Genomic DNA, 24353 nt, shown 5'->3' on the forward strand with positions numbered 1-24353 from the left:
TTTGTTGCTTAAATTTCAGTGCTAAGCTTTCGGTGCTAGAGGGAGCTGTTTCCTGTTAGACACCCTGTGGAAAAGCTCTGCCTGAAGAATGGGCTGCAGCTCTTGTCAGGAGCTGTTGTCTGAGCCAGTGCTGGTGCACATCACCTGCAATGCTGAAATGCCTGTTGGTTTTGACAGGAGAACAAAAGGTCTGTGGATCCCTTTTACCATGCACTTATGCTTTTACAGCTGTGGGTCCATGTAACCAGGCATCTTCATTGGTTCATCTGTTAGTGAATCCTTCGCTGCATGTAAAACCCACGCCACCCTGGAGAAACCTCAGTGCCAGCCCTGAGGGCAAAGGGTTATTCTCCTTTTCAGTGCCTGCCTGTTGTTGCACAGACTTGTGGTAAACAACTTACAGCAGCACCTTCTGACCAGGCTCTTGCTAGTAGTGATGGGTTACGTGGAAGTCTGATTCCCAGTGATCCATTCCCAGTTCCCTGGGGCAGCTGGTGGCTTGGGCAGCTGAGGCACTGCAGTGCCACTAGGACAGACAGGCTTGTGGCTCCTGGGGGTCCCTGCAAGGCAGCAGCAGGCTTTTATATGTTTTTATTAGTATAAAATGGGGGTGTGAGGGAAGGCGTAGAACAAACCTGCAAGTAGCTGTTTTTTTTTTTTTGTTGTTGTTGTTTGTTTTTTTTTTTCCTCCTCAAAGCCTCATGTACAAGGTCCCTCCATCCCAGATCATGCATAATTGTCTTTGTCCTTCACTTTGTCCTCTGCTCCTTGCAGGAGGACCAAAGCCTCCAGGGAACAGAAGGACCATAACAGAAGTGAAATCAAAGTTTTCACTTGTGCATTTCTTCTGCTTTTGTGAACTGAGTTTTTTCCTTTTATTTTCAGTGTGAGGCAAAAATCATTCTTTTAGGTATTGAATGAAAGACATTTATTTGGTCTCAACCACTGGCTGCAGCTCCTGGTGTCTTTTCTTATATGTAGAGTGGTTTAAACAAGTACAGTAACACTTACACAATAATATACTAAACTAGATCTTATTTTTATTTTTCTTAATTAACATTAACTTCTCCTGGGGGAATTCAGCACTCAAGTCTCCTCCTGAGCATCTCACATGGCATTCTTTCACTGTGTCTGGATACTGAAGTATCTCTGTACTCACATTCAAATTTAAATAAAGTTTTCCCAGGGACAAAATATTTCACAAAATAGTTTTGAGATTCTGCATTACTTGATAACATATTCTTATAGTGAGTTATAAGGGTGTTAGTTTATTCTCAGCTTTCTGTCAGCCTCAGCTAGTTGTTGTGAGCTACTGCTTTGTTTTTCAATGAAGCAGTTTAAAAAATGGATGGTGAAACAGTATTAAATCCATGAGCCAAAGTTAAATCATCATAGATGTTGTGGGCTGAAATCAAGCTTTCTTAAGTGTAGTAGTGATCTAACATCAGCAAACCCCCTAGATTGATGTTAATTCTTCCACAGTTGCACTGTGGGAAGTTTTAGACTTGGGTGATGTTTTCATCTCTGTATTAATGTTTTTTGTTTTTTTGGCTGGGTATCAGAGTTTCACAGTAAATGTAAAACTGAATGAAAATTTGTCATGTAATTAGTATTTATTATTATTTTTTTCATGCCAATAATTGTCTGTTCATGTCATCTTTTTTTCTCCCTTAAGCTTGTGGTTTTGCTTCCATTTGACGAAGGTACAATTTTTTAAACGTTTACACTGGGTTATTTTGCAGACTATTTATGCACTTTTTTCTTTTCCCTTGAACTTAAAAAGACTATTTTCTTGTGAGCTTGCTTTATGGAATAAACGGAAGTTTTTGGGTACACTGGCATTGGGAAGCAGGGTAGTTGCACCATAGCTCACTGGAATTCTGGACCAGGCTTGTTTACTGAACATGAGCAATGATGGCAAAAGCCAAAAGGTTTTCTGTGTTTGAATTTTGTGATGTGGTCATTAGCACCATCCTTCCCTGTGTTAGTTTCCGAAGTAGAATCAAAGGTATTCATGCAGATTGCATTTGATCGCCTGTAAATGTGTTATTTCCAATATTTCTGCTGCCCATAGCAGGAAAGCTTTAAATGCTTTATAAAAGCAGAATTTTAACAGCTTGTACCAAATTGAAAATCCTAATAATGTTTTCCATATGTCTGCAGGATTTGGAGATTGTGTATTCCTATTTACATGGAATGGAAGCCTTGTCTAATCTGAGAGAACATCAGCTAAGGTATGATGCTTTATAAGAGCTACTGCTTATGTGTAGAAAAAAGGTTTACACAATTGTGTAGAAATAAACATTTCTTACACAATCTTCTATTTAAGCTGTATTTCATAGAAAGCATGGAAATAATATTTTAATAGGTGTTTGTCACTTGCATTTGATGCTCCCATCAAAAAGCAAGAAGTTGGCTGCCAGAATTTTTATTATCCTTTCATTTTATTGAAATGGAATTCAATGATTTATATGAAGGAGTGCATAATTTTTATTACAGACTTTTTACAGAAGTTTTGAACTTGCGTGGTAGTAGGTATAATCAAAGTTGAATACAATAAAGAAAGTGGTAATGTTTCTACTTCAGAACACTTTCAGCTGAAAATAGTTTTGTCAATGCTTTAAACTCTTCTCACTGAAGCTTCTTCTATCATGGGTATGAACCAGCCCTGAATGCCTTTGGGAGGACTACGTAGAAATAATTTTCAATTGCTTCTGATAGCTAGGTGAGTGCGTAGTGTCTTGCTGCCTCTTGTTTTCATCTCTCCATTGAAAAAGGCCTACTGAAATCCACTATGTACCTCAGTCTCCAGATCTTGTGACACCTTGAGTGTCTGGACAGCTAAGGATTTTGTATTGGAGACTCTCACTATACTTTAGATGGTGTCTTTGACAGACCTGCTACTGTGGTTATCCTTCTTGTTTCTTAATAGGACTTCATACTGGAAGGTTTCCTATAGAGAAGCAAATCAAAGATAAATATATGGTAGTCTGGAAGATTGTTTGAGGAGATGTATGGAAAAGTAAAGAGAATAGTCTTCTCCCTGAAAGAGAGAAAGTAGAGCTGGGCAGAGGACAAGCACAATTTACTTTGGGTTTGACTTTGATACCAAAATTTGAAGCTGAATTTTTCTATTGCCATAGGAGTGTTTTGTTTTTTTTTTTTTTACACTTTTTATCAATTTCCTATCCAGACGATGCATAATTCACAGTAAATCCTCATCGTTATTGATTTAAAAAACATAAGCTTAATCCTCAGTGGCACTCAAAGGCCTGTTGAATTCTAAGTTAGATACTTCATTGTTGCATCAACATGTTCATGATGGCAGACATGACGTTTAGAAAACAAAAATTCAGTTAAAACAAGTATAAGGGTATATAAGGATATTGCTTTGGCCATAAAATTTCTTCCAGGAACTGTCAGGAATTCAGCTGTCAGGAAAAGAGGTTTGAATTTATCTGCCATAAGTGAAACAACTTTTTTTTTTTTTTTTTTTTTTTTGAAACAGTCACTTTTATTTCATTATTTTTGAAATATTTAAGGCACTAAAAGAGTATATGTTAATGCATTAACAAAGTAAAGAAATAGGAGGCTTGGTAACTATACATTGCACTTCTGTACCATACCTTGAATTCAAAAGCTGGCTATCACTGCATCCATTTATTACTTTATTGTCCTAACACTTTCTTCTTGTATGGGTGCACGTATGTATCCCTGTATGCTCCTCCTGCTTTCTGTTATGGGTGGGTGTGTTTTCTTTTCAGGCTGAGACCTAAAGTAAATGCTTTATGTACAATGTACAACTTCTGGTCCTGAAGGAAAGTCTGCACATAGTCTAAATCACTTAAGTAATGCAATAATCATGGAAGCAGTCTATTATTTGGGTTCTGTTTCAGTTTGTGCTTCCTTTTGTGCAGAAGTTTGAGAAAAATTATGTGCTACACATGCAAATGATACTTAGTAAAATAAACAAAACATACAAACAAAAACAACAAACTAATAAATGTCATCATCAGATTTCTTTTCCCCATAAAGCACTTTAATAAAGTAATTTAAATAAAAAAAATTCCAGATGTACTTTATATTATTTTTTAAAGACTTGCGTTTATTTGATTTTAAGTCATTGTTTCAGTTGTCTTCACACAAATATCTTACTACCAGCTGAGTCTTCTAAGAGTATTTGGACATCAGTATGTTTCTGGCAGATACAAAAAGGAGGTCTGCACATCTCCTGTATGCTCTACAAGGAAAGAGATTGAACTACTATTATTTTGCATCCTGGGGCTTGCCAACATTTACCGCATCTGAAGACGCTGAAGCAAATTTGGCTTGATTAATGCTCTTAAAAGTTCTAATTTCTGGTTTCTTGCTTCGTCATTCTGTTGGAGTCTTCATTCCCAAGCCAATGTCCTGTAATTGTGAGAAAATAAAAGGTGGACTTTGTCCCAATGTGCTCACGACACATTCTGCAATAGGAATGTTGACTTCAAAGTAGACTGTGTAATTACTTCTCCTTTGAATTTAATCATGCCCTCCTTCCAAAGTATTTTCTGTTTTGCTATTATATGCAAGAGTTTCAGAATATCAAGATATACATAGCTGGAGTTGAACTGATGTTAACTTGTTTACAAAGATCAAAGCATGCACATATGGTTACATGGTATGTTGATTTGTACTTTTTGGCTTCCTGTTCAGAATGAGGTTCTTGCTGAGGAATGTGTGGAACTTGGGCTAGCTCTCCCAGCACAGTACGTTCCTAGAAGAGAGCTTCTGTTTGCAGTGACATACATGGAAAAGGCTGGATTCCCTGCAGATGTGGGACAAAAAGCTTTTATAGCATCCTTTAAGAAACAGCATTTCTTGTGGCTGTGGGATGCCTCAAAGACTTCTGAGATGCATTAAAACTATTGTAGTAAATACAGCCTTCAGTAGTGAATAATTTACCTTGTGGTTTTCTGATGAGCTCATCTTGAATTTATTACGTGTGTTTAGGAGGTGGACAGAGATCACATCTGAGTGAAAATTCAACAGCAGTACTGACCGGAACTAAATCAGTTTTCAAAATACTTGAAGAAATAGTCTATTTTTTACTGTAACTTACAGTAACAGCAATCTCTAACTGTTCCAGTTTAACAAAAGAATTGAAATGCTTGTCTACCTTCTGTGCAAGGCATTTTCTCCGCTATTACCATCATAATAATGGTACCAAAATGCTATAAAACTCAGAGCCAGTGGTGAACTTTTGTGACTTTATCAAGAATGTACTTCCTCTGCTTCAAATTCATATGGGAACAAAACTTGCTTGTTAAAGTGATTCTGTTTCCTATAACTCCTACTCTTGGATGGCCTGGTGCCCAGAATCTTTTCAGACCAGTAGGGTACAGACTATCCAGCATGTTTTATAAGCAGTATTTTCATTTTAAAATTTGATAGCTAACAATGACTTTTCATTTTCTTCTGGTATGTTGTCACCAATAACCTCACATCCACACATAACGAACCTCTCAAAGCAGAGGACTGGTGAGAGAAGGCGAGGACCCAGGCACTGGAAGCAGACAGTAGCTTTTTGGTTTCTGTATAGTTTTGGCAAGATTTGATTCTATGGTGGGAAACAGTGTCTGAAAAAGAGGAAGCTCTGTGGTTCAAAAAGCTTCTTGCTGTGCAAGGACGACAGATTTTTCATTAGCAGAAAGTTGTATATAATACACAAGACTTAATTATATACAACACAGAAATTGCTTATAAGAGGAGTTCTCGGAGATGGTCCAAAGACTAAATCTGAAATACTGTGTGTGTGTGGGTGAAGGTGATTAAGCTTGATTCTTGAGAAAATGGAATTAAGATCTAAATTCTTTATGAAAAATTGATAAATTATCAATTACCACTACAAGCCTGTCACTTATGGACAGAAAAAGCATTGGTTTTTAGTGTGCAGATGTAAGTAAAATTCTGAAAGAGAGGAGGGCAAGGGAAACTTTTAGCAGTCTACTGGCTATTGAAATCAATAAATTAGGAAGTTAGCGTAAACAACAAGAAGCCTTTTAAATAGCACACCAAACCCAAATCAGCTCTTCTCAACCTCATATCAACTTCCTTGAGTCTTCTTGCTCAGGCACTTTTGTATGCTTTTATGATACTTCCATGGATAGCCGATCATTGCCACACTGATGACAAATCCTGCAAGGGATGAGAATTTCTTTCCTAAATTTAAATATAGTTTCTTATTTGAATGTTCATATGAGCCTCTTAGGCAAATCTCTGGATGATTCTGTCAAACAGCCCATGTGTTTGTGGTCTGCTTCAGTGCCCTGGGATGTCTAAGGGAGGCAGTGGGTTTTGTTTCTTTCCCACCCTCAGTAAATTACTGCGCCCATTTCCTTAAGACAATAGACAGAAATGTGTTTTTTCCTTCCCACCAAGTTAATGTTGTGTTTCCTAGTATGTGGAAAGGTCTGTTATAGTTGCTTTATGTTATGCATTCACTATTTGCCTGACAAATGTGGCGTAAGTGTTTTAATCCTCCTCTCTAGACAGAGGATTTTCCTACAGGAAATTCTCTCCTCTTTGAGCCCTCTGGGATTTTAGCATTAAAATCTGTTGGTAATTTTTTAAGTTAAGTTGCTGAATTCTAACGAAAAGATTGTTAGAATTGATTTACCATGATTTTTTACATTGATTTACCATGCAGCATAACTTCTTGTATTATCTATTGAGCTTGAATGTGAGCTAATGCAATGTGATGGTCTGTTTTTTTTTAAAGGTTGCATTGTTTCTTCATAAAGCAACATACTCTTATCAGATAATTTTATAAAATGAGATCAGTATCATTTAACCCACTTTATAATTTTTTTATGGGAGCAATTACATGTAATGTCCTAAATCAAATCTGATTTTGGATAAACTAATAGCTCTAATGCTTAGACTTAATGATTTATGGTCTTAAATTAAGAAATTAGCTAAGGTTTAAATTGATGGTTAATTTCTGTAAGGGCTGGAGGCAAATGTGAAAATGCTGACTAACTTCAGAAAGTGAAGTCTTTTGTGACACTGATACAAATCATAATTAAAAATGACTTCTTTCTCTTTCAGATTGATGTGTGAAACTGTTAGATATGAAAGGCATGAAGCAAATGAAGTCCTGTACTAGTAAGTGTTTCCTTCTTCCCTTCATATGGTGTTAATTCTAATTATATTCTGAGTAATTCATTCTGAAGTGTGTTAAGAACAGCATTTCATGCCATCACCCTCCCCCAGTGCAGAGTCTGTAAACATCAGTAAGCTACTCCATTTTCATCATGAAACAATGGAGAAATTTACTGGTTCTGGGGGGAGAGCTTCTAGTGACTTACTTGCTGAAGTGTATTACATTTTTTTATTCAGTGAGATTATACAGAATTAGTAAGTGGGATGTCTTCTAATTACAATAAGTTGTCATTTGGTTTCGCGTCAGTTTTGTCAAAGTAGTAGTGATCAGTGTCTCGTGCCAGAGGTGCCAAATTGACAAATCTAACGTGGCTTGTAATTAACTGGGATGTGATCTAATGTCATCTCAGATTTACGATAAACATCCGAGAACTGCAGTTTCTTCATTTATACAATCAACTTACTGGTTGATTTATACAATCAACATTTATACAGTCAACTTACTGGTTGATTGTATAAATGGTTAAATAGGTTCATCAGATTTTCATTCATTGCAGCTAGTCCAGGCTCTAAATGAAGATTAGCTGGGTTGTCTGGTATTATTTGAATATTAATGCATGCAAAGAATGCACCTGTGTGCCTCTTTTATGCATATGTATTTTTTTCCTGCACTGACCATTGTAAGGAAGATGTGATTGAACAAACTTCAATGCTAAGCCTTGACTATTCTACAAGGTTAAATTAATGTCTACTGAAACATATTAATCATTTATGTATGGGAAATGCACAAGGTCAAAGTCTGTAGATGGGTAGATTATTTTGTAATCAGATCAATATAATCTTTGCAATTAATTTTACAGATTAATTTGCTAGTGGCTATTGTGCTGGTGTTTTGTCCTTCTGTAGGCAGTTGGGTTTTGTGTCCATTATATTTCCCAGAGTTTTTGTTTAGTTGTAATATCTTGGCTCGTTCTAACCATTAAAATTATATGGAGAATTAATCAAGGCTACTACTTACACATAAAAGCAAGGCAGGGAAAGTTATCAGGGAATACATGTCTAAGAAAATAAAATCTGCAAACAAAATTGTGAAATCAGGGTTAACCTGAAGTGCTTTTTGCCAATCCTTTGCACTGATTTACCTTGTCACTCCTTCGTGTGACTTCATCTTCACCTTGGTTGTTTGCCTGTCATTCCTATTTACTCACTTCTTGACATTTTTTTTTCTCCTTGATTTATTTGGTAGATTTAATAGGCAGTTTGGCAGTTTCTATATATAGATGCTAATACAAAATGTACTTGCTCTAGCATTTCACTGAAAAAAAATTGATAAAATCATTCAGTGTTATCTTTTGGGTTCAGACTATTAAATATTAGATCAATGTTTTGAAGTCATGAGTGTATATTATGCCAATCTGAGTTGTAGGTTTATATTTTATTTTAATGGGCAATTTGAGATCTGTGTGGTGAGAAAATCCCTTAGACCCTAAAATCTAATTTCAGCCTTCTATTTTTAGCACAATAAACCTGGAGGGATACCTTTTTTTTGCTGCATAAATTCAGCATACATACAGGGAATGGCATTCTTCTAAGCAGAACTCCAAATTTATAAAGTACACATTGTGAGAAACTCTTAGAGTACTGCAGGGGATAAGCAATATGATGAAGGTTAGAATCAATGCCCTTGGTTATAAGATTCAGGAAATGAACTTGGAGCACACAACCTGGTCGTTTGCATTGAACGTGCCAGAATTCTTCACTCAAAATTCTTCTTTCATTCATGAAGGCTAAGGGCTTTTTTATTTGTTTTTAAATTAAACGGGAAGTCTAAGTCAGCTTTTTTTCCCGGCAATGATATGACTTGCATGGAAATTTGAAATCGGGTGCTAATCTTCTGTGTTCATTAGAAAAAATCTATTAAAATAGCTGCAACTGTTGGAGCTGTTAATTGACCTGTGTGTGTGACCTCCCTGAGGCACAGCTTAATGTCTCGGTGAGAATAAGCTAAATTCTTATCTGTGGATGCTAACATGAAAACAGATATACTTGCTTTGTTTATTTTATTGAATTTCAGTCATTGTTAAAATTCTGTTTGTACCTGCGTGGTCAGCTGCATTTATAAAAATGGTAAATTTCTGTTGCATATAGGCAATGCTGAAAATACTTGTCTGCATTCGGTATAAACACAGTAAACTTTTTATCCTCTGTTTTTTAAGAAGTTGTTAATGTTCTAAGTATCTCTGTAGATCCTTTTTTATTGGCCAAAGGGATAAAATGGAGCATGTTGTTTAAAATTGGCTTATCTGCATTTACTTTACTATCAGCGGGTGTGCATGGTAGTGACAAATTCTCAAACCCTACGGCAATATCCCTGTTTAAATGGAAACTGGGTTATTAAGAGTGGCAGTTCAGCTCGAGTTATTCTTCATTTGCCAGTCATCCTACTACTTTAATTTGATGGGAGGTTAATGATAAAAGGGCTTAAAACCTTCAAGGCAAAGTTACAGAACTGAGATTTTACTTGACACACATACCTGGCTTTTTTAACCTGCTTCCTTTATTCAAATCTCCCTAAAAATCCCATATTTAGTTTGGTCACTTGATTTTGTGGGTAGTTCAAAGAAAAAAATATGTTTTTCATAACTATGATGATTACACAGTTGTCATATCCAAAAGTAAGTTTCTAATTAACATTTTTCTTGGAAACCAAAGTTTTAGGAGATTTTTAGATAGATGGTGCATGTATCTCTGGAGGGTAGAACAGAATTTTTCAGATCAAAATTTAAATATTTGCTATGGTAGCAGAAAGGGATCTTTGGCAATAAAGATTTTACTTCTAAGCTTTTGATTTTTTTTTTCTCTCTCCCCCCCCCCCCCCCCCCCCCTTCCTCATTAGTCATACAGTGGCTGGATTTGGTTTTCAGCCATGCTGTTCCATATTTCTGTATGTATTTGAAAGTGTCTCAGTTGCACGAGCCTCCCAAGTCCTGTGTGAGGTGTCCCAAGTACACACCTGGGTTCTCTTCCTGTAATTTTTACTGTTGCTGTAATTAAAAAGCGTGCACATTTGAAACAGAACTTGACGTCTTCTGTTTTAGATGGAACAAAGTCATTGCTCTATCTAAAGCTGTGTTTTAATATCGTGCAAAAATTTTCTTGTTTGTGGTACAGGAGGATTAGACTGACTGTAGCAGAGATGTTCCTTGGTATCTAGATCAGTGCATCTCAATGCTCTTTGGCTTATTCTTTGTGTAAGGAAGTCTTGTATATCTTTAAGCTTCCCTGTTTTCGTTACTGCAGACATCTGACTGGAAGAAAATATTTAAGTTTTGATGACCTGCTTTCCGAAGTCACTCAGTAATAATATCTTCAGTGTTTTGGAATTGCCATGTTACAGCACAGCATGTTTTTGTGCTTGTCTTCTCTTTGGCTTCTGTGCAGTTGAGCCTGGAGCTCACACAGCTGCTGTTTATGTTGTTTTAAAAACAAGCAAAGAAACAAAAACTCAACCCAGGTTGTTGGGAAGTGTTTTATATTTTTAGAGAATTTTTCAACCTGATAGGGATAAGCTTCTACCTACCATGTGTCCCTTCTGAGGAGATTGTGAGATTCTTAGTTTGGATTTATGCTGGTATCAGTAACAAATTTCTCCGTCTGTAGCAATTTAGTAATATGCCACTTGTTTTGATTGTGTTGATTGTTAGAAAAGAACAAGTATTAAAAGAACTGTACTTGTCTCCTGTGCATCTTGAATTGTAATGTTAAGGTCTGTGGTTGGAAGCATCTCCCATTTAACACCAATGTTTCTGTGTACTCTGATGCCATTCAGTTGTGCAACCTTGCATTCAGTTGTGCAATCAGGCTGCAGAGCAGAGATGGCTGGGGACATCCTTGACAGGCTGCTCTTCTGGAGAGGAGACAGGCTGAGATCTGCCCGTGGGTCGTGCATTGCGCATACAGCTGAGGAAGGATTCTAGATGTAGTTTGTAAAGCGTCCCTGTATCTTAGCCAGACTGCTAAAACGGGGTTTTGTTTGCAGCTGTAGGTCGACGTCATTAACACACAGCTGCTCTGTGAGAGACGGTCAGGTGAGAAATGGATCTGCTGGATTCTTTAAGAATGGGAAACTGAGAGTTGATTTTTGAAGCCCTACAATAAGAGTGATGTTGAGCAAGTTTGTGGAACACTCGCACTTGAATATTGCCTGAAGACTTTCAAAAGGATAGAAGCAGCAAAAAAAACAACCAACCAAAAAACCCCACAAAGTGGCTCGCCAGTTATGCATAGACTTACTTAACTGTGCAATGAAGCATAAGAAAGATGAGCTAAAAGGTTGCTGGTTAGCTATTGCTGCGGGTTCTTGAAGCAGAACAGCTCTGCAGAGCCCACCTCACTGAAATTGTTTTCTGACACTTGTGTTAGGGAGGTGTGCTTGTATGTTCTGAACATGTTTACAAAGACTTACAATGGTGATCTCTTAAAGACAAGTTATTCTGTATAGATATGACCTCTATATATACAGTTATGTTTTTTAAATATTAAGCTTAAAGCCTACAATGTTACAGAAATAACTGAGGAGTGTGTAAGGATCAAGCTAACATTTCAATTAGTGATATTCTTGGTGATCAGTAGTATTTACTCTCTTGTATGCTTAATGCTTTGCATGTAACCAGACTTTTTGATTTTGACCAGGAAGTACCTTGTTTTAGAGACTCTAGGTCACATTTCTGCAGTTACTGCTTTTTTTTTTTTTTTTTTTTTTTTTTTTTCATGAATGTTATTGACTTCAGAAAATCCCTACAAAAGGTATCTTCCTTGATCCTCTTAGGAATATGAGGCATTTTGAAAATGATTTAAAATGCTTTGAACGAACAGTAAACTCAGAATACATCTGTTTGAGGAATCTCTCTGTATCGGCATCCTAATTTTCAGGTAGACATCATCAGGCAATAAGTATTAATTCTGCTTATGCGTCCGTAGATTTCTGTGGAAGTCATACAGTAGTTTAATAATGCAAAGAATTGCCACAGCATGACTGGTCTATTTTTTCTTTTATTTTTCCCCCTACCCCCTAAAGTATTCCTAAAGGTGCATTATATCTGCTTATAGTTGGGCGGTTGCCCAAGTAGCGTTGGGATACTGCCAGTTCTGCACTGCAGTAAATCAGCATCCTGAATTTATACATCTTCTTGTGGATACGTTTTCAATGAGGAATTTCTTAGGCAATGTATATCATTAAAACAAATAAATTCAAGGACTTGGCAGTTAGGTCTCTGTAAGCAGACACAGGAATCAAGGCTTCTTAATAGTGTCAGTGATCGATGTTACAGTCTGTTGGCTTTGCATAGTCAGTTCAAAATTTGTGTTATTGTTTGACCTGATTTTGAGACTTTAAGACTAAAATGAAGTTTTTGAAGGGATTTTAATTTGCAGCTTCCTCATGTTTTACTAAAGGCTATCAAGTTTTTATCACTGCTGTAATTTTGAGAATAAAAGCCTTGATTTTTGGAGAAATATTGTAATGGAATAAAATTTAATAGCAGAGTTGTCTGACTATAATGACCACAGAATATTTTGGTTGCAAGATCATACTATTTTTACTACAACTGTCATCCTTTTCCTTATGATTTAGGAGACTATATTTTTTTTGTACTGAATTTCTCTTCTCTGACATCAAGGAGCAGTAATTCACGGTCCAAGTTTGACATCAAAATTTCAATGACAATATACCAGCTAGATTAAATATATTTAAACATACAAAGTTGCATTATGTATTTAATAATCATCTATTTAATCAGCTAAGTCTAACAGACTGATACTTGCTAACGAAACTGCAATAATCAATTTGATTGAATTTTGTTTTCTTTTACTGACATTCTATTTTAAAATGGAGAGATTACAAATAAATGAAATACTCTGAAGAAAACCATGCTCCTCATGATATGCTTTCATATACACTGAAGAATTGTTTCTGGGACTGAATGCTTCATTTATTCTTTGTTTCCCGGTCTTGCTACCAGGAGATAAGACACCAGTTTTCATCAGATGTCCATTAATAAAATATAACCACAGGCATAAGTTGAAATGTCCGTGCTAAGATACGCATTTAATGAAAATTAGAAGCTCTAATTTGAGTTAAGTTTTATCACTGGATATAGTTTGACTTTCTTTTATTTAAAGATAAGAATAAACATAGCTTGAATGTGTTCATTTAAAAAAAATATGGAAATTTTATGTCGCAGACATTCAGTATCCAACGTTTTATTTCTGTGTTTGGGATATACTTCTTAATGTCACGAAGCATATTTAAAATGCTGTTGCAGATACCAGATATCTGCATAACTAACTAACTAAGATTACAGACAATTCTGACAATGAGTAAATGATTTTTTGATTATTCTGAGTATTGCAATGAAGGAGTGCTAGTGGGTAGGCTTTTTGGGCAAAGAGATGTCTACCTGAGAGAACTGTTTAACTGGAAGACGTTTGACATACCAAGCCACTTCAGGGCTGAAAGTCTAATTGTGGCAATGGTTATTCAATTAAACAAATGCTCCACTATGTATAGCTCTCAGCATACAGAGGATAGTTCAAATGAGCAAAGAGAAACAGACAGATTAATCTGCTGAAACAATATCCTATGGAACATAAGCCTGCAGAGCAATGTTCCTTCTAATTTCTTCTTGTGTAGCATTAAATGCCTGAAGGAGGTCCCAGTTCTGACATGTCAAATTTCCTTTGTTCCTCAAGTGGAGACCTGGGAGTATGAACAGTGTCTGTTCTGAATTATTCTGTGTTTGTGCTCTGAAATGTATTCAACTCATATTGAGTACGAGTTCATAGAAGTGTAATCTGCTAGGTACATCTTGGTTTGAGATATAATTTCTTTCATCAAAATAACTACAAAAGTTGTAGCTGTAAGAGCAGTACTATATACAGTTTAAACAAATTTTGAATCGTTTAGTAGTTGAAAATTTAATGATCCACCAAAAAAAAAAAAAAAAACACACACAAAAAAAACCCACAAAAACAAAAAGCAAAACAAAACAAACAAAAAACAAACAAACAAAAAACCAACAAAGTAGGTCTTCCACAACCAAGAAAATGTTCTTGCCAATTTCTTGATGTTTTCTGTGAAGTAGCTTGGAAAATACAGATTGTACCTCTGAATTGGAAAGTAACTTTGTTGGGTGTTGATATTTGATGCAGTGGTGTTGCTGAGCACTGGATTGAATACCCAATGTTGAAGGGAGAATGACACTTCTGTTGTCAGAGCTCAGCAGTAGTTACATGCAATCAGTTTCCGTGCTTGCTTCCATTGAGTCCTGTGTACTCTTTAACTTCTTTGCTGTTTTAAATGTGTCAACTGAGAAATATGATGAGAAAGTGGTCGAGGCAGCAAAGACTTATGTTTAGCATATGCTTTCAAGTCCAGATGCTGAACATTGCCACTGAAGTGAAGTCTCATTTGACAGAAATAAAGCATGTTTGACAGCAACCATCACAAAGAACTGCAAGTTCTCACCCTAGTACGTGTGTGTGACATTCATTGTCCCAGTGAAACCACACACACTCAAGTAGTCATGTGCTGAGCATGATTCATTGTTCCAGAGGTTTTGGAGTGCAACACCCCAACTTGAGATGAGAGAATTAAAGGTATTGCAATGGCCCTAATTTGTAGCTATTGCTAAAGACTTAAAGAAAAGTCATGCATCAGGATTTGTTAGGTGTAGGATAGGAGAGGTTTTACTACAGACAGCGTGGAGATTGGGATTTACTGGGTCTTTCAATAGGTTGAGTCAAATCTTCATTGTTTCTGAGCATTTTGGAAGTTTTTTCACTACCTTATTTGATCAGGAAATCCAAAAGCTAATATTGGAAAAACTCCGCTACTGTATAATAATGCCCTTCAGAATTGGTATGTGTGGGGAATGTGTATTGAAACAAGTTACTTTTTGTGCATTTTTTTAATGTTTTGGAAACATGAAGTTTCCAAACTGGATGGTTTGAGTGACAACTATGAATTTACTTTGCAAAGTTCTGTCTTCGGCTTTTTTTCCTGTCAGTTTTGAAGTTGAGAAGTACGTTGTCTGGCTGCAGGTTGTAGTTGCGTAAAAAGGACTACGTCAAGGAAGCTAGGGAGGAAAATTTAAGGGAAAGATATTACAATCCAGTGTCTGGATTTCCTTTTCTAGTTCCTGAATTCACGTAAGTCATGCTCTTCTTCATTCCGGAAAATTAAATATAGATTCTCCAGGAAATCTCCTGCCCTCAAGCGCTGTAATATTAGGGTCAAGGTTTAAAGTAGCTTTATTTGGGTTTTATACAGCTGATTTAAACGTAGATTATGAAAAAAGAAAGTCTGCATAGTGGTAACTATTCTGGTATTGGCTTTGTTTTGCACCACTTTCAGGTTAAAAGACCATTAAATTGTGGTACCTGAGTCCTTTTGTTGTCTTCATGGAATAAAAACCCTGTCTTCTGCTAAAGACCACTTCTTGTTCTTGAGTTTCAGATTTTCCTCTGCACTGCAGCTGAGTGCTCTTAAAGGATGTAGGCCCATGAGCAGTAATGTAATCCTAGTGTGGTAACACAAGTGTAATTGTAGTGTGACTGGTATCCTGCTTATAGCCCTGCTGGTTCTGTAAAGCTCGGATGGGAATCCCCAAGGTTTAATTGTGTTCTTGTTGGCTTTAACATAGGTAGGACAGAATGACTACGTGTGTTAATTTTCTCCAACTGCCTCTTAAGATTTGACTTTTGGGTTGATATAGTATCCTGCTGATTCTCAGCAGGATAAATTGCCTGTGACATCTTTCTTAGTAACAAATCGTGTTTTCTGTAACTTGGGGAGGAGGATAGCTGTACTCCGTTTGGTAAGTACTGTAACTTGAACAGTTCTCAGTTTCATCCAGATAAATACCCAGAACAGTAGGTAAGCTGGAAGGCAAAACAAGAGAAACCACACACACACGCATGCACCAAAAGAAAGAAACCCCCACGGTTGTACATATTTGAAGCAATTTATGCCATTGTTCTAAGGCCAAGAAGTGAAGCCACTTCTGGCCTGCAAAGAAGATCAGTGAATACCTGCTGGGAAATGTACAGTATGTGCCAATAACTGTCCTGATTTCAGGTGTTTCTGCTCACTAGCAGGAAGGAAGGGAGGAACTCAAAGCTACGTGGAAGTGCTGCCTGTCCAGGTTGTGAGGGCTTTGTTTTCAGGCTGTGAGGGCTTTGTTTTCAGGCTGCACTGCACTTCTAGTCTTATAGTGCCAGACTGCTGCTGTGTCATCAAAGGTAGTTGTGTTAGCCAGCACTGGCACCCTTAGAAAACTCAACGTTGAAAAGATCTGCTTTGGCCAATGCTGGATGAAGTGCCTAAGTGCAGTTAAACACAGTCTTGCAAACCCAGTCAGAGATGTCCTTTCTACAAAATCCTTTTAACCATAGTTTGTTGCCAACACTTTGATGCCATCTTCATGAAGACAAACAGTTTCTCTGTGCACTGTCAGTGGTAGGCAGTATTCTAGCAGTTAAAGAAAACTCAGTAATTAGGCTTAGGTTTCTTCTCTATAATAATTATTATTTTGTTTTAAAACAAAATGTAAAATGTGATCTCAGAGAAAGCAGATGCAGAACACTCATTTAAAGGCTAAAATGACATCTGCATGAGTCCTCCTGTGGCTTGAAAAAGAGCTTTTGTAGATCAATACTGTAGCTCCTCTGCAGTTTCTTGTGTAGTTCCTTGTAGGCAGAGAAGTCCTGAGGAATGTAGGATGCGTTATTGCTGAACAATGTGTCAAGCACAGCACAGAAAATGTGGAAACTCAATGGAAAGCCACTTCATGTTTGAATAGTGTAGTGAAAAGCACAGGATCCTTAAAATGAAAAGATTGTATGTGGTTTGTGTAACACCACTTTCTAGCAAAACAGCTGGCTGCCAAAATAGCTTTGTTAAGGTTTAATTCAAAACAAGTGAAGTGCAGCAAGTGTCGAGGGGCACAGGAGTTAAATATATTTTCATATAAAAGGAGTATATCAGTCTCAAATTTGTCTGTGCCTTAATTTGGAGGTGAATGTGTGTTCTGGGGAAAAGAGAGTGTTTTCAGCATGTGTGTTTTCTTAAGAAATGTTTTGTTCAAGACTATATTAAGACACAAGTAACTGTAAGGATGAAGAGAATGAAAATACATCAGTGTTCTTGCTCTTGAAGACTGTCTTGGAGATATTTATGATGTTTTGTTGGCTGGAACTGAAAGCTTATAAGAACACACAGTATCTTTTGAGGAAGGTATCTTGAATGCATTTATCTTCTGTAGTAAGTTTCCACAATTATGGTGCACCAATATTAAAGATGTGTATACATGTTTGTTCAGATAATTAAAGAGTTTAATACAGAGGGTTTTTTATGTTTTTCATAACATGATGCAGGTACCTTAGGAGAGCTTGGAGATTCACAAATATGAGTATAAAAGTGGCTATCAAAGTGCACATAAAGCAAAAGGAAAGCAAAAACAATCAGGTAACCAAAATCAGACTTGAGGAGATAGTAGTATCACTCTCAGCTGTCAAATGAATGTATGTTTTTTTGATTATATGTAAAGTGGACAAAGTATGGTGCTAGTGACGGATAAACAAAAAAAAAAATTCAAAAAACAAAATTTTTTTTTTCTCCTTTTTTTTCAGGGAAAGTGCAATGGATAGACCCATGAATTGTCTCAAAAAAAAAAAAAAGTTGAATGATTTAACTGAGTGAAAAGTCATGCTCTGTTCAGTAAGAAAAACTTAAACTACTGCAGTTAAATGTATACTCATTATAGCTATTTGTTAAATAACTGGAAGTTAAACTCAAAAGAAGCATAAGGATGGATTTGGATATTGAACATATTGACTGATGCTTGTGAAAACCAGTGTCTGTCTTTCTCTTTGGGGTTAAAGATGCCCAATGAGAAAAGGTAGCTAAAGCCCCTTATGAATAGATAGTTTGGCAGAGGGATTTAAATCGATCATTGGCCTTTGAAGGAAAAAGAAAAGCTTGTGTATTACAAGATTTTGCACAATTTGAAATATTTGACTGTTGGTTTAAAGGCATCTTTTAATCTTGTTTCAATTCTTGGAAATGGCATTCTGTAAAAGTATAAACAAATCTTCTAGATTTTTTTGCCTTAGTGTCATAAAGTCTCTGACCCCAGCTGAGTTTATTTTTTATTTTTTTGTCAGACTACACATTTATACTTAGTCAAATAATTTTTAGGAAAAGGAGGAAAAACAAAACAAAACAAACAAACAAAAAAACAACCCACAAAACACTTCCACCAACTTAAGTGATAATATAATGCACTGTAATATGTGTGGAAAAATTATCATTGAAATCCTAATGGAGTTACTTCCCAGGAACTTGGGAAATCAGTTTAACAAATCAGTCTAGCAGCCTTTGCTGAAAATGACTATCTTAGAAACTTTCAAGTATGCTGATTGGTGTAGATTATTAGTATTTAGAATGGCATCCATTAAAAAACAAACAACGAAACAACCCAGCAGATGTGCAGTTCAGCAGCAGTGCTGGTTATACACGTGTCAGCTTAGGATGTGTTGTTTTTGTTTTTTTGTTTTGGGGGGGGGGAGTAGGAAGTGTGCATATAGATGTGTGATTTTACTGAGGTGTTTGTTTATGCTTTTAAGAGCTCTGTTGTCTTTTGAAGTGCTGCTTTTCTCTGCATTAATCTGCCTCTCTGTATCTATGTGCAATGTTGATTTTTTTCTGGAGTAACAAGTTTGAGGTCAGTATAGATCCATATGAGAAACAAGCACGAGAAGCACGTTTCTAAAAAGTCAGGCTGAAACACTTCAATTATGGAAATCAAAACTGTTTGTTGTCTTAACTGTGATGGCATGCGAGTGCTTAATTTCCTATTGTGCATCAGTATACAGTAGTATTTCCTGAAGTCTTCATTTTGAAGATACTAAGTGTTCACTCCCTAGAGAAGACTTTCCCTCTCTTTAACCTAGATGAGTTTCTGCCCTTGTCAAGTGCAGGTGTTTTCAGTCTAGGTACTGCATCTTTTTATGCAGTAAGCTTTTGTGTAAATTCAGCAACAAAACACATTGCCTCCCAGAGAGCTTTTGTGCCTATTTTTCTTTTTAAATTAGCTTCTTGACTGTGAGGTGTGAAGTCATCTGTGAACAAGGTACATCAGAGGCTATCTTCTATGACTTGCTATGGTACTTGCTCTCAGCTGAGGTGTTTTGCCAATTTATTTTTGACTGGCCTGTAGAACTGCTTACAGACTTACCATTTGATAAACTTGTGTATCAAACAAGTAAAAAGCCCTGCAACTTTTTGCTGAAGCTTTCCTGTGGACAAACCCAGGGTGGAACGTATGGTTGCATTTCTAGGGAAGTATGGGTGGGGCATGTGCATGCACAAGGTCTGTAGAGGAACACTGGTGTAGTTTCACTTGCCAGAAGCTACTGATGTAAACTTCTTGATCAGTAAAAACAAAAACTTTGAAGACTTGGTTGCTGAACCTGAGTTCATTAATGTTATTAAATTAGTAGTAAGAGTGATACACTGTCTGAAGTGCTTTTAAAATTTATTGTTGTGCTTGTATTTACTCTGCTTGCTTCTTTTTAGAGCAAATGCATTGATATGGTACAAACTGCTGCACCACACAGTCCTAAATGCCAGACTTGTTTTGCCAGCTTGGTCATAGGCTGATAGAAAAAGAAATATTGGCTGCATTATCTTTGTTAATTGAAGGGTTTTTGGACATAAATGATGTCCTCATTTTCCTCTGTTAATTCTCCGTGTTTCTGCTGTTTGTCCCTTAACTCATGGTTGTATTGCACAGTGTAAAATGGGAATAGAGTAACTTTCTGAATTTTGGAGTTTGCCATTTTGCTCTTAGCTGTTTTAAGCCAGCTCCCTTTCTCTTTCGACCCTGCCAATGCAGGTGCTTTTAAAATCTTGTTTCATCACATAAAAAAACATGCTGCTAACTGCACATAGCCAACTTACATTTGAGGTTGGGTTTTAATACTATGCTGTCATCGTCATTAAAGGATGTGGGCTGTTCTTGCTTGAAGTTAGAACTAATTGTTGCTGAAGACTTGAGACATGTAATTTTAAAAAATGAAGGTGCTACAGATTAAGTAATCTGCATCTCTTAGAGTGTCACTGGGGACATAGTTTTCGGCTAAGAACACTAACACAGTTACTAATGGGATTCAAGTATGCCATTACTGAGCTGCTTTGGAAGAAGCAGTGGGAGTGGCAAAAAACAAAGTAAAGTACAGGCATTCTGAGTACAGGCTGTTGAAATGGCACAAGATTTCTACTGCAGCTATTTCTAGTAACCTTAAGGAACTACTTTGTTTTCCTAACTAAACATTACCTGAACTTATCCAAGAATTTAAACCTATAAGAAAAAAAAAAAAAGTATTACTCAAGTAGCAAGTTCTCAATCTACGATAGAATGAACTGGGACTGCATGACAACATCTTCATTTGTGTCCCTTGTTGGTGAGAGGAGGGACAAACTTTTATTAGCAATTTATTCTTGGGCTGCAAAGAAGCACAAATTGGCCAGTAAGGAGTAGCAGTAGATAAGGTTGACTACAAATCTTACATAGGTTTACCTCTGCAAATGTTTCCAGAACTCTCTTACTGTGTGGAAAGGCAGAATGATGCTGAGGGGCAGATTTCTTGAGAAAAGGAGGGAAGATTTCTAGAACTGTGAAAGGAGGCCTTATTTATAGAGTGAAAGATGTAAGAGGAAAGTAATGGATTCAACAGAATACAGTGTCATGTATTTACTATAGCTTGATTTCCTTTTGTTAGCTTTCAATTAGGTTTCACTGGATTTTTATGCTGTTACCAAATGGATAGATACACATTTTAAAAAGTGAAATATGTGGGATGAGACATTCTAATAACGTATATGTTTGCAGGTAGAAATTGACTACTTTGATGAAATTGTTCTGTAAATGATTGAACTAAGATCTTCTTTTGGAATTTTGAGCATTTTTGGCTCCTTGTGATGTTCTTTCTACTGGCAATTTGGTAGTGCTATCAGTTGCTTAAATCAAGTGTCTTATTCTGTCATTTTCTTTATTGCAGCCCTGATGATATTGGTACCTGTTGGTATATCCTGCTGTCTGGTTCAGTCTTCATTAAAGAATCCATGTTTCTTCCAAGGAGCAGGTATGTCAGCTATGAATAATCTGCATTTAAACAAAACTCGTGTTAGATGTAGAGAATTTGTAGAATTAAAAGGCAACCTTTATGCTTAATAGAAGTGCAGAAGTATACACGTGCTTTTCCTACCTTTACTGGCTTGTAGTAGTTTTATGTCTGCAGCTAGAGTTGAAAGCCCATCATTTTCTACACTGTACAAACACCCAAAGCATCATCAAAGACTGCTAATGTAAAAAATAAACACAAAACCAATACAAGAACAACAAAAAACACTTTATCCCTAAACCCCCAAAACAGAATGAAGTACTGGGTAGACTGTTCCTGTGAGTAATCAAATGTGAAGCTGTAGTGCATCCTATGATTTATGTTGCTTTTCTGAGGCTTTACTTTGCACAAGACTTCGTGCATGTTTTAACATATGCTTAGATCATGTTACTGCCAGTTTTGCTACTTTTCTTTAATGTTATGCTTTGTGTAAATGAATTTGCAATAAAAAGTGATATTTTATGTGGGGAAAAAGAAAAGTTTAAGTGTGAGACTGTCAAAACCTATATCACTTCTGTAAAAAAAAAAATAAAATATTATGAGCTATGGAAAAAATGCAGAAAAACTACAAAGATTTTAGTGGAAGCAGAACAGAATCACTTCAAAATGCTGGTTATGTGCATATTCATTCAAACTAGTATAAAAGGTTCCTTTAAAGTAAATAACACGTAGTAAAATTTGTGAAAGGCAGAATGAGCAAATGACCCCTGGAAACTTCCTTACAGCTTTTAAACAGTGGGAAGCCAATTGAAAGCTATCATTGGTTGGTATACGAACAATTAAATATTCAAATCTGCCTCTCACTGGGAGAAGGACACTGGTCTTGGGACTTCCATTTGACGATGATTGGTATGTTTTTGGTGTAAGCAAATATCTTGCATATTTAAGAGGACAGGCATTGCAGATAAAAAGGCATATTTGATGTGCCATCAAACAGCACAGTATATGCTAAAGGTGCAAAATTGGTTATTGTAAAAAATAGCACAACAACAGATTATAGGATCCCTGCTGTTGGCAGATGGAAGAAAATTGTCCCATATGTCATCTCTAAAGGAAAAAAAAAAAAGCTGGCAGAAAGTGCTACCTTTAGATGCCAGGAGAAGGGATACATGATATCTGAATTAATTTAGGGTGGTTGCATATAGTCTGTCACAGGAATCCTCTGTTCCTTTGAAATGCAGCAGTAGTTGTGCTTCAGGCATTTTTTGACATTCGATAAGAGGTGAAATTTTATAAGATAAACAATGAGCTTGTGATTCTTCCTGGGAGAATGAACAGAAAAGTGCAGATCCTGTCTAAGAAAAGCATTCAAGGATTGTTTGCCTGGACAAATGGAGAAACGTTATCTGGGACAGTGTCTCAGTCTAAATCAGAGATTTCATATTGGTGAATTTCAAGTATAGAATGTGGCTTTACAGAGTTCTATAATTGTGGATGGAGTCAAGTAGCTGCCAAAGCCGGTATCTTGGGAAGCAAATCCAAGAGAGATGATTTGTTAATTAACAAAGATAGCATAACAAGTCCATGAAAGGAAAATTAAGGATCTTGAATTTAATGATGTGAGATAAAGTATGACTGGAGAGCAAAAACAGTCATTCTAGTAAGAGGATTCACTCGGCAGAGAGGTTATGGTTATTAAGAGGATAGATGAGGGCCTTATTTAAATTCAGTACAAAGCTTGTCAGGATTTTTTACATTGCGAATGGGTAAGCTGCAGTATCTGGGCCTTGGACCTATCCATGAAGAAGAAAATTGGGGAAAGTGAGAGAGGGCTTAAATCAGGTTAAATTTCTGACTTGGAATATTGGTGGGTCATAAATGATTTTTAGTTTCTAAAGCAAAGGCTTGAGAAGAAAACAACTGTTCAGCTTTACTTACGTGTGTAGTGAATTGCTCTTAAGGAAATAGTAAGCTGCTCAGTTATTGGGATTGGGTACAGAAGACAGATTAACAATGATGTATGAGATAACCTAAAGGGGTTTGTACACAGCGGAAGGCGCTAACATCAAGTTTTTATGGTGCTGTAGTAAAAAGGGGGTGAGACCTTCTCAAAAGGTTGCTGATGAGAAAGAACTAGTAGGGAAATACTTTGAAATCTAAAGAGTAGGGTCAAAAGTAGGCAAAAGGCAGTTCCTGGATAACAGTTTACTTAAACTGACCTTCTACACATACACAGGAATAACTGAAGAGCCTTTTTGATTATTGTGTCATTTGGGAGTCTTGATGTGTTTTTCTGCTCTTTCAAAACAAAGCAAAAACCCTACAATAACAAAAAACAAACCCATGAATTTGCTGCATTCTGCTAAATGCATCAAATTCTCATGAGTTATTGACCTCAGGTAATAGGAAGGGACATAAATATTGTGTTGTTTGGCCAAAGCAATGTCACTTGAATAAGCTTACTGTAAATTCTTATTTAGACTTAACATTTTTTTCATCTTTCATCTTTGTCAGCTGAGAAAGCTGCTAGGAAATAATTTTGCAACATGTGCAGCTGTGAGTAAGAGAGGAGGATGGAGCTGAGGAGAGGCTGTGTAGGAGCAGAAAGCATTTTCTTCTCCACTAAATCCGAGTGACTCAGAAAACTCTTGTTCCTTAAACTACTTTTCCAAGATATCAGTTTAATTGGTACACCCTCTCCCCCAGCCCCTCCCATCTCCAAGCCTCTTACCATCCAAAACCCATAATTTTTTCCTACTTCAGAACTATCCTCTCATCTCTGCAGCCTGCCCTGCACTCCTGCAGTAAATCCCTTTGCCTGCGTTCCTCAGGTCATGTCCTGCCCGCCCAGGAAGGACCTCGTGGGGTGCCAAGGGCTTGTTCAGACGGCAGGTATCCCCCTTACCTGCCCCTGCCATAGCCCATCTTAGGCTGTGCTGGCATCCTTTAATCCCGTCTCTTAAGTACCAGCCACAGATACCTTTCCTTCCTCCTCAGAAGAAGCATTTAAGCCTTGATAGGAGGCT

The 24353-nt window shown here is 36.8% G+C and overlaps 1 protein-coding gene across 6 annotated transcripts in view; it reads left to right on the forward strand.

The window, feature by feature from the left end:
* RAPGEF2 (Rap guanine nucleotide exchange factor 2) overlaps positions 1–24353 on the forward strand; it is a 180990-nt gene that overhangs the window by 53562 nt on the left and 103075 nt on the right. For all 6 annotated transcript variants that reach the window (XM_084517690.1, XM_084517693.1, XM_084517695.1 and 3 more), the window contains exons 2-4: positions 2164–2234; positions 7090–7146; positions 21265–21348. In XM_084517690.1, coding sequence (XP_084373816.1) covers positions 2164–2234; positions 7090–7146; positions 21265–21348 — 212 coding nt within the window. The remainder of the gene's footprint in view (positions 1–2163; positions 2235–7089; positions 7147–21264; positions 21349–24353) is intronic.

The sequence above is a fragment of the Aythya ferina genome (assembly GCF_964211825.1).
Source record: "Aythya ferina genome assembly, chromosome: 4".
Classification (NCBI taxonomy): Eukaryota; Metazoa; Chordata; class Aves; order Anseriformes; family Anatidae; genus Aythya; species Aythya ferina.